The 16376-nt window shown below is 33.9% G+C and overlaps 1 protein-coding gene across 4 annotated transcripts in view; it reads right to left on the reverse strand.

Annotated features, from left to right (window-relative positions):
* LOC5576960 (sodium/potassium-transporting ATPase subunit beta-1-interacting protein) overlaps nt 1–16376 on the reverse strand; it is a 182039-nt gene that overhangs the window by 89475 nt on the left and 76188 nt on the right. For all 4 annotated transcript variants that reach the window (XM_021842971.1, XM_021842972.1, XM_021842970.1 and 1 more), the window contains one exon: nt 3006–3143. In XM_021842971.1, coding sequence (XP_021698663.1) covers nt 3006–3143 — 138 coding nt within the window. The remainder of the gene's footprint in view (nt 1–3005; nt 3144–16376) is intronic.

A 16376-nucleotide genomic window follows, 5' to 3' on the forward strand; every position in this document is an offset into this window, starting at 1 on the left:
ATTGGATTTGGATTGGATTTGGATTGGATTTGGATTGGATTGGATTGGATTTGGATTTGGATTGGATTTGATTGGATTTGGATTGGATTTGGATTGGATTTGGATTGGATTTGGATTGGATTTGGATTGGATTTGGATTGGATTTGGATTGGATTGGATTGGATTTGGATGGAATTTGGATTGGATTGGATGGATTGGATGGATTTGGATTGGATTTGGATTGGATTTGGATTGGATTTGGATTGGATTTGGATTGGATTTGGATTGGATTTGGATTGGATTTGGATTGGATTTGGATTGGATTTGGATTGGATTTGGATTGGATTTGGATTGGATTTGGATTGGATTTGGATTGGATTTGGATTGGATTTGGATGGATTTGGATTGGATTTGGATTGGATTTGGATTGGATTTGGATTGGATTTGGATTGGATTTGGATTGGATTTGGATTGGATTTGGATTGGATTTGGATTTGGATTTGGATTGGATTTGGATTGGATTTGGATTGGATTTGGATTGGATTTGGATTGGATTTGGATTGGATTTGGATTGGATTTGGATTGGATTTGGATTGGATTTGGATTGGATTTTGGATTGGATTTGGATTTGGATTGGATTTGGATGGATTTGGATTGGATTTTGGATTGGATTTGGATTGGATTTGGGATTGGATTTGGATTGGATTTGGGATTGGATTTGGATTGGATTTGGGATTGGATTTGGATTTTGGATTGGATTTGGAATTGGATTTGGATTGGATTTGGATTGGATTTGGATTGGGATTTGGATTGGGATTGGATTTGGAGGATTTGGATTGGATTTGGGATTGGATTTGGATTGGATTTGGATTGGATTTGGATTGGATTTGGATTGGATTTGGATTGGATTTGGATTGGATTTGGATTGGATTTGGATTGGATTTGGATTGATTTGGATTGGATTTGGATTGGATTTGGATTGGATTTGGATTGGATTTGGATTGGATTTGGATTGGATTTGGATTGGATTTGGATTGGATTTGGATTATTTGGATTTTTGGATTGGATTTGGATTGGATTTGGATTGGATTTGGATTGGATTTGGATTGGATTTGGATTGGATTTGGATTGGATTTGGATTGGATTTGGATTGGATTTGGATTGGATTGGATTTGGATTGGATTTGGATTGGGATTTGGATTGGATTTGGATTGGATTTGGATTGGATTTGGATTGGATTTGGATTGGATTTGGATTGGATTTGGATTGGATTTGGATTGGATTGGATTTGGATTGGATTTGGATTGGATTTGGATTGGATTTGGATTGGATTTGGATTGGATTTGGATTGGATTTGGATTGGATTTGGATTGGATTTGGATTGGATTTGGATTGGATTTGGATTGGATTTGGATTGGATTTGGATTGGATTTGGATTGGATTTGGATTTGGATTGGATTTGGATTGGATTTGGATTGGATTTGGATTGGATTTGGATTGGATTTGGATTGGATTTGGATTGGATTTGGATTGGATTTGGATTGGATTTGGATTGGATTTGGATTGGATTTGGATTGGATTTGGATTGGATTTGGATTGGATTTGGATGGATTTGGATGGATTTGGATTATGGATTTGGATTGGGATTTGGATTGGATTTGGATTGGATTTGGATGGATTTGGATTGGATTTGGATTGGATTTGGATTGGATTTGGATGATTTGGATTGGATTTTGGATGGATTGGATTGGATTTGGATTGGATTTGGATTGGGATTTGAGATTGGATTTGGGATTGGATTTGATTGGATTTGGATTGGATTGGGATTGGATTTGGATTGGATTTGGATTGGATGTGATGATTGGATTGGATTTGGATTGGATTGGATGGATTGGATGGATTTGGATTGGATTGGATTGGATTGGATTGGATTTGGATTGGATTTGGATTGGATTTGGATTTGGATTTGGATTGGATTTGGATTGGATTGATGGATTTGGATTGGATTTGGATTGGATTTGGATTGGAATTTGGATTGGATTTGGATTGGATTTGATTGGATTTTGGATTGGATTTGGATTGGATTTGGGATTGGATTTGGATTGGATTTGGATTGGATTTGGATTGGATTGGATTGGATTTGGATTGGATTTGGATTGGATTTGGATGGATTTGGATTGGATTTGGATTGGATTTGGATTGGATTTGGATTGGATTTGGATTGGATTTGGATTGGATTTGATGGATTGGATTGGTTGGATTGGATTTGGATTGGATTTGGATTGGATTTGGATTGGATTTGGATTGGATTTGGATTGGATTTGGATTGGATTTGGATTGGATTTGGATTGGATTTGGATTGGATTTGGATTGGATTTGGATTGGATTGGATTGGATTTGGATTGGATTTGGATTGGATTTGGATTGGATTTGGATTGGATTGGATTGGATTGGATTTGGATTGGATTTGGATTGGATTTGGATTGGATTTGGATTGGATTTGGATTGGATTTGGATTGGATTTGGATTGGATTTGGATTGGATTTGGATTGGATTTGGATTGGATTTGGATTGGATTTGGATTGGATTTGGATTGGATTTGGATTGGATTTGGATTGGATTTGGATTGGATTTGGATTGGATTTGGATTGGATTTGGATTGGATTTGGATTGGATTTGGATTGGATTTGGATTGGATTTGGATTGGATTTGGATTGGATTTGGATTGGATTTGGATTGGATTTGGATTGGATTTGGATTGGATTTGGATTGGATTTGGATTGGATTTGGATTGGATTTGGATTGGATTTGGATTGGATTTGGATTGGATTTGGATTGGATTTGGATTGGATTTGAATTGGATTTGGATTGGATTTGGATTGAATTTGGATTGGATTTGGATTGGATTTGGATTGGATTTGGATTGGATTTGGATTGGATTTGGATTGGATTTGGATTGGATTTGAAATAGATTTAAAACGCTTTAAAAATGATGAAAATCAAAATTTATACAGTTCTTTACTTACCGTTACTAAATACTTTGGACGATATTGATAGGCACCAAAGAATCCAAATATCACAAATATTATATGAAAGAAGTTCACCAGTATCGGTGCCCACATGTATCCGAGGAAGTCAAACACCTGCCGCTCGATGATAAATAACTGAAAGGAGAAGAAACGAAAAATAGGTATTAGTTATCAAATTAGCATCCATTATACACTCTTGTCTTGCTTGCACACGCAACGAAGAAGACTAGCTAAATGGGGGAGAAACTTACATCAAGCAACCTCTTTTCTGAAATTACAACAATAAATGCTTTATGATTGCCAAAATCGAAATATTTATCTCATAGACAAAGTGATAGCTTTAAATAGGTGAAACTTGCATGACTCGTGCGTGTCTGTTTCGTGATTGAAGTCAATTTATTATCTGATGGATCTGTCGAAATTTAACCTATTTGTAATGTGTTGTTAATTAAATCAGTTGTTAACATTATCCAAACAGATCTCTTCATTGTTTGGCTTATTCGAATTATGCAATTATGCTATACAAGAAAGTATATTTAATAAAATTAAAAATGTGACAAATTGAAATATCATTTATTATGAATCTATATAGATTAAATATTTGGGTAGGAAATATGTTTTTCTACTTAAATTTCGACTCTTTTTCATCAGGATTTCTGATCCTTGTTTGTGTATCATCCATAGCTGGTGGGCTACTGTATGTTCTTAACATTTCAATTCTTGTTGTTCTGAAATTGAAAAAAAAAGACAAATGAACTTGAGCTACATATAAATTATATTTTAAATTATCCAAACAGTTGTTTGCGACTAGATTATGTTTCAGCACAGCTTAGTTTAACTCGTTCAACCAGATGGTGCCTATCATTTTACGTTTTGATGGTTTCTATTTTTGCTGTCAGCTTGGATACATTTGTCAGTTAGTCAGTGGGACAGACCTGTGGCAACTTAATTGTACTGACCAAGAACAACAATTCAATTCAAATGTTCGTTCTGTCCACTTAAATCAGTTTTAAATACGTATCTCAAGCTCAATTTAGGCTGATAATATTTTGATTTTGAGTTTTTGTCTCACCTCTTCGAGATTTTCTATTCAAATTTAGCATTTTGATCCAACAACTTGAAAACACGTATTTGAATTTTATGGCTTTTAGAAACTGTATTTAAAAATGTAATGAGTTTTAATATTATTTCTCAAGTATTTACTTAACTTTTATAAAAATCCCTCAAGTATCCGAAGAGCTACGGGAAAGAAATTGTTTAAAAAAATTATTGTTTTATACAACCTAAAATAGATTACCGTAAACATATTTGAGTCTTCTGGATAATGTGTTTAGGTATTCATTGTTTCATAATAGCTAACAGAACAAATCAGCAAAACTATACAAAACGTTGTAAATTATCGAGATGTAATCACCGAAACGATTGTAACATTAAATGGAATTTAGAGCTTTGGAAATACATATTTTATGTCTCAGATCCACTGTCTTCAATGCGTGGGAGGAACGGATTACGCAGAATGGCGCCCCACATTCATCGGCAAGTACGTACACACCTATCAGAGTAGAGAGCAAGAAGCCACAAATCATAAACGATATGGTCGACATCGTCGGATGTAAACAATTGAGCAGCAATAACTCTGCCAATTAGTTCGCTTTTGCGTGAGAAGGTTCCACACCAGTTTTATTTCTGTAATCTTATTATAGACCTGAGAACGGCAAGAAGCCTAACGTAACGTAACTATGAGATAGGACCAGGTTGTTTTATTTGTGAATGACAACGATTCATAAATGCTGCGTTCTACATTGGTGTAGCTAAGGGGGGGGACAGGAAAAAAATTGTAAAAGAGATGACAATATTGTTTGCGATTGCTAGACTTAGTTATTCGAAATATATTGAAATTTTACCAAGAATGACTCGTGGAATAAAAGGTGTACACTACATGTCCGGCCATGTATCCGGATTGGCCACCGATTTACAAATCCTAGTGCATATAAAGGTGCAACTAATCCCATTCACAATACAGTTAAAATTTTGAGAATTGATCTATTGAGTCAAAAGATTGATCAAAAACGTGGAACAATGTCGTCCACGCCTTTTAAGGGTTACCGAGTCCTATGAAACAGCTGTTATTCAGGCGGCCTCTACTTACGTCTGTTCCATTTTCTTGATCAAAAAGTGATGTTTTTTTGTTTTCCATAAATTTTTGCTATATCAAAAGTGAACTGGATATTATAAATTTCAAGAACAAAGTACCACAAAGCGCAAGCTTCATATAACTATTACCGTAATCCGGGGGCAAATTGATCACTGGAGTGAATTTGATCACGTCGGTACCAAATAGCATTTCCCTTCAAGGATGTTCAATACTTCGTTGCCATCACGGACATTCCATGTTTTCTAGTTCATAGATGTCTAATGATGATTTTAAACTATTTCATTTTTAATTAAAGTCAGTTTTACATAGAAATATTCACAGTTTTTGAAGGTGTTAGCAATACTGTTGGAAATGTCGGTACTAAACAATCAGCTGGTACTAAGCCTGCGTATAAACTTTAAGTGTTCAAAATGTTGTGTAAGCTTCAGTGTGAATTGCTGAACTCATTTTTGAAATCGTACAACATTACAAAAATAGTTTTTTGACCATTAAACCGTTTATTGTTGAATGAAGTGCTTATATCAAGTGAAATTGCATACATTTAGGCGTATTGTGCAGATTTACTAAGTTTAATTTTGCAATAAAATAATGATATACACTAGTTGTAAGAATGTTGACGTCATTTTTAGATTCAGGAGACCCAAATTTAGTAGATAGGTAAAGTTTACATTCAAAAATATGCTTTATTATATAGTGATCAATTTCACCCCAATGTGTCATTTTCAATTTTTGATATTAAAACTAATTTTATGAAATGTTAAATTTTATTTCATAAAAAATCTATTGCATGTACTGATAGAGATCAATGAAGTACTGATTTTACCGAAATAAATTTGACAATTTTTGAATTCCAAAGGAAACCATGTCAAAAAGTTGTGAAATAGTGATCAATTTGCCCCCGGATTACGGTACCGTACGAATTTGAGATCGGCTGCTTTATTTGATACAAGTTTCAATTCTTCAATTTACTTTAGCATGTAACAGAAAAAAAGTTATAATTCAATCTCATGTTAAATTAAGAGAAATTCCAAAATTTTACTAGTAATATTCTAAGAAGTTTGGAGAAATGAATAGCTTGCTACTGAAATGCTAAGCAATAATAATTCTTATTTTCAAACGTGCATTAGTTTTCTGCTTCAAAAGGTTAATATTTTACATAGATCTTGCACTTCAATTCAACCAACTCTACATTTAAAACTACATACTGTTTATAATCCTACCAAATTGTATTTCAAGCCGAATTGGAAAAGAAAATTTGTTTCCTGCTTTTAGTCTCATTTCATTTTTTCATATTTTATTCGAGTTCCACGTGACTGGGTAAAAACCGTCATCTTGTAAAAATGAACCCAAAAATATATTTTTGTTACGTTCACTCTTTTTCCATGATAGTGTCATGTGTGGTTTCAAATACAGTTGGTCAATCGATTTGGTGCACTACAGGTTTTGATCTACCCTGTATGGAGGTGAGCTTCTATAATCGGTTTACAAATATTATCGGAACAAGCATCGTAAACTTGTGTAATTTCTACACGATCTACTACCTATTTAATAGGAAGGAGCCGTGACCCTTAAGTTTGATACCTATTTACGCCTATGGTGCTCTACGTAAAATAGTCACTACCCCGTTTTTAAGGTGAAACATCTTGGAATTCAAAGATGGCCGTCACGATGGCCGACTTGTGCACCTACTCACAATTTCAATGGTACTAATCTGAAAAATTAATTACCAAACATACTGATCTTCTTATTTTAAGCTTTCTGCTAGTGCACATATCCAAAAAAAGTTCACTGTTATTGGACGTTTTCTTCGCGTGATTTGTGCCTTTGAAGTTTTAGTACAATCTTAGAAATTGTTTCCAAGCTGTTTCACCTTAACCAGGGAAACCGCTCTATTCATAAATTAAACACAGTCATAATATTGATATCCCTGTCAATTTAAAAAAGGTTAGCAGACGTAGCATTTTGAATCATGTCGGTAACATGAATCTCACTGAAAAAGGTTGTTTTTTTATCAAACTGTTTTATTTGATTTATAAAATATGGGTGATTAACCCCTCTACCGGCAGCTTCATTTTTAACCATTAAACAAATATTAAAATCGCGATAACTTTTTTGTTTCATGATATTTTTGCACCATTCTTTCACAAACGCTCAAAAACTCACTCACTCTACTAGTTTTAGAATATGTGTCGCTATTGATAATTGGTCATCTGTATCTGGAGATATTTTAAATTTCCTTGGGGGACCGACGCGTAGTCATAACCCACGTAAATATCTCAGGCTATAGATTTTATATCGTATTCGGATATTCACTCTTCGGAATGATATATTAACGCGAGTAAGTTGTGAGAAAATGAAGCAATTTGGTGCAGCCGTCTTTGAGTAATGAGAATTTATGTTTCTGGTACCACGCTGGAAAAATAAAGATCTTGAAAACTCTAAAAATCCTCATATCGTAATTTTCAGATTTCTCCAAGAATACTGAACCGATTTGCATGATTTTTTCAGTGTAGCTCCCAATTACCTGACATTGTAGAGTACACATTTTTTTTTTGGATAAATTGACCAAAAACAAAATGGCCGCCATAGACATTTTATATGAAAAATTTCGGTCCCCCAAGGGACATCGGAATATTTACAAAACTAGAACACCAATGATTAATATCGACACGGATTCTTGAACTACAAGAGTTTTTTGAGATCTTGTGAAAAATTGGAGCAAAAATATTGAGAAACAAAGAATTTAACGCAATCTGAATATTTTTACCGGTAAAAATGAAGCTGCCGGTAGAGGGGTTAAATGAAATAGAGCTTTTGATAATTGTGTGAATATTACATTGTATTCGTGTCTGAATTGGTTTATTTATGAATGAACAAATTGAAACTGTAATAAGTTAATTAAAAATCAATAATTTATCAACTTGGAAAACTTCGATTTCTTATTTGTTAACGAGACACAGAATCAAACGTTTTATTTTTATTCATATATTCTGTTGGAGCTTTATCTCTTCAAAATAATACTTGCTCATATATGTTGTATGCTTATTCAGGCAAATATTTACGTTTACTGTAATAACAAGATATTTATTCAGATATTATGCGTTCAATGTTGCAGGAGATCTCCACTCAATCGATTTGTTTTGATATATCAATGCTCTTAATGGAATAGCCAGGAAAAGAATGATGACAACAAATTCAAGTGTCATCGAAATGGTCCTATCGCTCAGTTTTATAAATCATTTATTTCAGGGTATTCATTTATTTAAGGCATCATTTATTTAAATGCAATTCATAAATAACTTTGTTACTTCAAAAGATAACGGGTTTTTTTTTTCATGACAAACAACTTTGTAGAAAACACAAAAAAAATCTAAAAGCTTGGAAAAAAGTTATGATAAAAAAAATATGATTCTTAGGGGCTATTCACATACAACGGCATATATCTCAAAAAGTATAAGAGATAGAAAAATCATGTCTTCGACAAAGTTGTTTCTGTTGTCTATCTAAATGTTTTGAAAAAATAGTTTTTCTATCTCACTGCTAGGTGGATTGATCACAAAACTTTTAGCATCAGAAGATGCTCTTTAATATACCAAGAAATTTCTTCGAACAAACTATATCGCTAAAATTTACGGTTTGGGCGCTATTCAAAAAGCCCATGAAATTGACAATATAAAACACAGTGTAATGATGTAAAGTTTAGATCACACGTTGCAATCTTAATCTTGGATGAGAATGACATCTTGTCTTTGATAACCCTTGAGCTAATTAATATGTTCTGAGTAAGACTCCTTATGAAAGTATTATAAACTGTAATTCTAATAACTTTCAAAAATACTTCTCTCGTGAAAGAACAGCCTATAATTAAAAGAAGGAAAAATCTCTTATAAAAATTTAAGCAAATGTAATGCAAATAATCGGTTAAATCAGCATAACTACAAAGAACTGCCGATGATTTAAAGAAGGATAAATTATCAATCAAGATATATGCTAAATTATTGCCAATTGTATTGAAGCCAGTATAACTCCGAAGACTAGCCTATATATAAACAAGGAAAAATGTCTGATGAAATCATTAAAAACCACTTGAAAACTTAGCCTTCCGTTGAAAACACAAATCATCAAATTAAATAGCTAATCAGTTGTTGGATCACACGTATGAATCCTACACATTAGCGTTGTAGCAATTTATTTTTTTTTGTTCGTAATTTGGCCAAACGGCATTCGGCCAAACGACCGAACACCAAATAAATAATAGATTTTTAAAAATAGCAATAGTAGTGCCAGCTAATCGATTTCTTACGAAATATGTTTAGTATATTTTCGTGAGCCACATTTTATTTCTTTTTTTTTGTGGTTCGAGATACTTTACCCAGGTAACGATTTTCCAACCGTTGGTTCGCGGAACTTCAAACACCGTGAAGGCTTCTCATAGGGTCCACGAAGGCATAATAAAAAAGCTTAGTTTTCCTTGACTGATTAATGTGGGAAACAAATGTGAGAAATCTCTTGCAAGATATTATAATTATCGGTTCATACTTCAAATGTAAAAAAAATATATTTTATCGTTTTGAAAGTGTCTTTCTGTAAGAGACTCCAGCCTAATTTTAAATCACCTGAACTGATTTGAAACTAACATCGTTCGAAGAGGTATCCATGGCAAAGTCTAGGCATTGACCCTAGGCAGATTTTGTTAGATTCCTGGCGATATCTTCGAAAATGTTCTTGCGATTTTCTTGGCTGACTATTGACAGAATTGAACAAATTCGTATTTTTAACTGTTTCTATTCAAATAAATGGCGGAATACTGTCGAATCTATCAGAAGTATTTATGATTAGAGTTGCTTATATATGTAGCAGTCATCCTTGAAAGGTTTTTTCGCAGATACTTGACGGATATCTAAACAGTTTTTTGAAAAATTCATGACGAAATTTAAACTACTCTAATGGCCTTTTCCGGGTAGAGGTGAATAACAAAGTAATGATAAAATAATTACAAATTTTGCGATCATGTCTAGTTTAACCATTATTATGTTATCAATATATGACATTAGATATCTCATCAACAGCAAAACATACAATCATATCAAAATTGGTTTTTGGTCTTGTCATCCTTGAAAGTCATCGAATAACTAATCAATAACAAAATATACGATCAAGGTAAAATTTGTTATTTGTGCAAAAATACTAAAAAACATTAAACAAACTTCGCCATCTCAGTTATATGTGTGATAATTTTGATACTTCAAATTTGAAGTTTTAAAACTGTATTTAAATAATTCATAAGAACAAACCAATACCAAATTTCGCCGTAACTCATTTTAAAATTCGTATGATATTCATTAAACATTTTGAAAGCAACAGTAGGTTTTTTGCAGGAAGACAAAAAGTTTATTTTTCAATCATGATAAATTTAGATAATCAAGTCAAAGAGCTAAATTTACCATTATTTAGTTATTGTTTTGTTATCAATATTTAAACAACAACATATTGTGTTATTTACTATTGCCTATATTTTTGTTTTTATTTTGTAATAGCAAAATATCATATTATTTAGTTTTTATGCCTTACAAACTTATTGATTATTTCTTTCAGCTCTTATTTCAAACATACCAATAACAAATTTTGACATTCAAACATTCTATTTTAATGGTGAATTTTGTTATAAAATCAGGTAAATGGAAAGGTATGGGGTATTTAATGTCAATGAACAAGAGTCTATGTCGACACTTACAGTGGCGAACTCTTCATGTTTTGGTAAATCAATTAATTTAAGTAACATCCCCACCGGTGTCACGTTTCATAATATATTGTACATTTAAATAAAAGCATGGAACGAGCTCATCAAATCGGTCATCCACCCTTGATTGAGCAGCTGTGAGCTACTTTAATCAGCATGCTCATTTCACAAAAGCAAAATATCACTCCGGTGACGAGAAAATCTGAACACGATTGCACACAGAACGCGTGCCAACAAAACGAGAAAAAAAACTTCGGCGACGTCACAAAAAACACGATTTTTCTGGTGAATTTCGACACCAAACACGATTACCAAATGAAAAAGGTACTGCAATCATTTGAAATAGCAAAATGTTTACATTGTTGGCTATAACGTTGGAACATATCTGTTCGAGGAAACATCTAAATTAAAATGAATATGAAAAGATCAGAATTGATGGATTTCTGGAGTTATCTCAACAAGTCAAACATATCGTCTAGTCTAGCCTTTAATTTGGAGGCCGGATATCTTTGGAAGGCATCCTTAAACTTTGATTTCCTTGTCATCAATTTCACAGGTTCGTAGGATGTTTGTAGAACTTCGAAGGGATTCGCAGTTACAAAAAGGTTGAGAACCACTGCAATTTAGTATTGCCATAAATATAAATTCAAAGAGGTAAGCAAAATCATGGGTTTTGTCATAGTTCCTATTCGAGGGATGGTGCGATCTGCATAGAATTGGAACTTTCTGCATGTATCAAGTGAATGAATAGTTGACCAAGATTTGTTCGAAATCCGTGATGGTCGATTTGCACTTTTTTGTGGACTCTTGATGAATGACCCATATGACGATGACGGTGTAAACATTCCATTTGGTAAAGAAATTACCTCTGATGCCGAACTTCTTATGCCTGATACGTGAATAATATTAATTCCATTAGTGGAGTAGTACTCTTTCGAATCGTTATTGCTGTCTCAATGCTTCGCTTAACGACTTTCCCTATAAGAGGACTGAAACAAAACAAATCGCTTCCCATTAATTAGCACTTAATTATCGAACATTATACGCAGGACAACGGTTAACATGAGTATAATGTGAAAAGGTCGGCAAAATGCTTACTGAGTGTAGAATGATAATCGGATATATAGTACAGGCCCATATATATCGTCAATTCGTGACACAAAGAGAAATTAATCGTAAGGCTAGGTAATTCCTGAAAGCTGATAGGCACACGAATTGATTTAATCATGATATAAAACTTTAATTAAACTGGCTGAGAAGATTATATTGAACCAACTATTCCAAATGAAAGATTATAAGCTTTAAATATGTTACTGATATGACATATCCTGCAGCCCAACGTTAACTTACTTTGAACTGATTTCTCATTTCATTCTGTGATAAAATATACAACAAATTGCAGTTATCTATCATACAAAATGTGAAGGTACATCCCAAACGACAGCATCTGGCTCCAGATGGCCTAGTTTCTAAGCTGCCCAGTAGCTGCTTAGCAGATATCATAAAAATCTCGACATGTTCGTTAGGCTATTATAGGTTGTCTCTCTGATTACTCTGGACAAAACGATCTTCAGAGAAGATGTATATCATCGAAGTGAGGTAGAAGTGGAACTGGTGTGTGAAGATAAACTGGACGACATGAACAATTATTTAGCTGGATGGTCGCTTTATTTCTTTTTTATTATAATGATAGGTCCACAAACACAGATCGGATCCCAAAGCCGTTCACAACGCAGCATCTATCCTGCGCTACATAATTAATGGATGGAGTCTCCGTTAGCCAGTTGGAATGCATTGCTCAACATAAATCGATGGGTTCGATCTTTATTCGTTTGAGGATCTTTATAGACACGAGTTTGCTGAGGAAACTATCGCTGCTTAAAAGTAATGTAACATTAAGTTTGTTTCCATTCACATATTTGGAGCATCGAGATAAACGCAAATTTCAACTGTCATTTCTGTATTTTCCAATCGAATTGGTGTTAAATTTACACAACCATGAAAAATTCATTCATTTTCAATTGAAGTTTAAATGAAAAATCATTGAAATGACGACATGCCACATGATTATTTGTACAGCAGACTATATTTTACACGCCATTACAATTTCATAACTTTAGGTAGGACTAGTTCCAACGGCATCGTAGAGCCACCATCGAGAAAATAAAACAGGAAAAGAACGAATGGTTGTGAACGTTGCGTTGGAAAGAGCGTTGTTGGGTCAGGTCTCAATTGGATCACTACCACCGTAGTCGGATAAAACTCGATACATCGAAGAGTACCTTCCTGTGAAAGACGCATAAGATATAAACTTTATAGCCAGGCAACCGCCGTTAATTCATACTTAAGAATTCCGGGTCTGTCTTTCTATTGAGATCATTTTGATAAACGAATTGAAGGGAATAAACGTAAAATGTATAAAATATGGGAATTGTGCCACATTATTACATTTATCATTCTGTATATAACAGTTTTTTTTCCAATTTCTCTATCACAGCTAACTCTTGATATCGAAGGGAAGAGAGGCATCGAGTTATAGAACGTAAAATCAGTACAACTGCCGTTCAAAGGACCATCGAGCTAGCCATAAAAAAAAACATTTTTTTTTTTCAAATGATCTTTAAGGCTCAAGAATCCATCATTCAATCATCAGCAAACATTTAAAATCATTCAAAACTTTTGTTTCCCTTCAAATATAAAAAAATACTCGTAAACGTCTATCAACTCATTACAGACAGATTTGGGGGAGTGCCAAAGGGGAAAATGCCTTCCCGACCAGTGGATTACAACAGAGTTGTAACAGATTTTGTTACTCAGATAGCACGTTTTTTCAACAAAATATTTTATAATTTTGGTTGGTTAGTAGTTAAAATAACAAAAATTATAACAAACAAAATTGTAACAATGTATGTTATAATTTAAACAAAAATTTAACTCATTATGTTTCAAATAAAAAAAAACTCATTTTGTTATTTTTTATAACCAGATTATAACAAAATTTGTTATTAGCGATTACCTTCAAATTTGTACAACGAATTTTGTTATATTTATGTTTTCAGTTGAAACAAATTTGAAACAATCTTTGTTGTAATAACTGATTTTGTTTTAATTATGTTATACTCTCCCCCATCAACTCAAAGTGATTCTAACAAAAATAAAACAAAATTGGTTATTTGTAACAAAACTTGATATGATTGTGTTATAATTTTGTTGTAATCCACTAGTCGGTGAAACACCATGCAATGAATTATTTTTTTACATTATAGAGTTTATTTTTCCGATACGATTTCTAACAGAGATGAGATTATGTTATTTAATAGTTAAGCGAAGTATGCACTTCAACAGAAAAGTAATCGCCTATCTCGATGCGTGGGAAATTTCTTGCAAGGAATGCTCAAGAAAAGCATTTCTCTTTGATCGCAGTACGGAGTTGAAAAGAAATGTCAATTAAAATGGAGCTCACTGTAGGAAATTTCTTGACCATTTCTTGGGCAGAAATTTTTACTTTTCTTGAGCGGAACAGCATACTTAGCTTTAGTAGTAAATTTCATACGATTTTTAAAGTGATGTTTTTTCAAGGTAATCCAACCATTAAGGTCGTATTGAAAACCTTATAGTGCTCTATGTCCTTCTCGTAGATTTTCACGAAATAACACATCAATTAGTATAGAAAGCTCTCAGTTTAGAAGCGGCTAAAATTATTTTTGCTAAGTTGAGAAGCGGCTTTAGTCCGACGAGGAAAATTAAAGAAGATGATTTCATTTGGCTGTGTTTTATTTTATGCAACCTTAAGCCGCACTAAAGGTTCAGTCCAATTAACATTGAATGCTGCCAGTTCTACAATTTTCAGGAGGTTGTCCCTTAATTACGTCAAACCATTATGTCAATTTTTAAAGCTTATCTACATATTTGTGTGTGAGATAAACTATTAATTGTAAAGCATGCAAGGATAGTTCAAGTTCACGTAATCAATGGAAGACCCTCCCAGCGTTGAGCAAGATAGCGCGCCTCAGAAATATTTCTCACTTTCTTGGAGCCCAACACAATAATAATTCATGAAAATTAATTCAAGCGAAAAGGGGTGGCTGATGCAATTTGGTTTAGTTAGAAGAAATCTGATAAATGTGCGGCACTTCACTCCAGTCCAGTGATATTGTTGGACGACAGCACACTTTGACTTTGACCGTTTGAAATGCATGGGTAGCTTTTCGTTTGGAATTAATATCAATTGAGAAGGTTGACAACGATGATGGCTTGCAGTGCTTGTGGAATGAAAGAAGACCCGATGGTATCGAATTCGGCTGTCGTCTACTGGAGCAGGAGCTCAATCACCTAATGAAAAGAAATTTGATGTCGTTTTTATTCTCGTTAGAGCGGCGTCCGTTGACTTTTTGGTGCCTTCCTCAGCGTCTGTCGTCACAGAAATATTGGTAAGCGTTGAAACGATCTTGGGAATTATGTCAGTGCCATTTGTTTTGATGATGGGTAAATGGTGGGAAATTATGTTTAACTAGTTCTGTCTCTTTATTGCCACGCAGTTTGCTGTGCAATATGTTATAAGAAATAAGATTTTACCTACATTCTCAAGCAACGAATTACATATTGCAACTCTATTCTTGAAAGTGGCGCCAAACGGGCAAAGTTCTGCGACCCGGATCGTTTTTACGGATTCTACGCCCGTGTTAGTAGTAGTGCCTGTTCTGGTATACGATAAACGATCAGAAAAAACAGGCCTGACTAATAAGGAGCGCAATGGTAAAAATGTCTTTGCGTCTCAAAAGCTGAGCCAAAACTATCACAGAAATCTATTTAACATTGTAAGGAACATAAGGACGTGGCCGGTGTCGTTATTGACTTTATAATATTTGGAATTCTCGAAATAATATACTGAAGATGGTAAGCCACTTCCAAGCTCCGTCTGTTGGATCCTTTCTGAAATTTCGATCACTCTAGTCAATAACGGAGTAGTAACTACAAATAGTACATTATTTTTTGTTTTCTTGTTTCTATATTTCTTCCAACGCATCCACCAGTCGTGATTGCTGGAAGGTGAATATCAAAGGTTATGTATTCGTTTCTTGAGCGGAATTATTGGAAAAAAAAGCGTGAGAGAGGGGGGTCGGGGAGGGGGGTCTAGAATGGTTTGTCACGTTTGGCTTGACACCCTCCCCATTGGAGCGTGACATAATTTGTGTATGATCCCTTAGGAACTATTTGTGAAATCTTTGAAAGAGACTGCTGGAGTTATCTGTGAAATAAATGCTACAGAAATCCCCTGAGATTCCTCATTTCTGGACGAACTTATTGAGGAATCTTGAAGAAGATCCTAGTAGATTTGCTTAAATAAGCGTGGATGTATTTCTTATTACCTTTTCAAGAATTCCGTGGAAGTACCACGAAAAAAAAGTATTAGGAAGTTCCGAGAAATTTCAGCAGGATTACATTGAAAAACTAAGAACTCTGAAAGTATTAC

The sequence above is a fragment of the Aedes aegypti genome, chromosome 2, assembly GCF_002204515.2.
Source record: "Aedes aegypti strain LVP_AGWG chromosome 2, AaegL5.0 Primary Assembly, whole genome shotgun sequence".
NCBI lineage: Eukaryota > Metazoa > Arthropoda > Insecta > Diptera > Culicidae > Aedes > Aedes aegypti.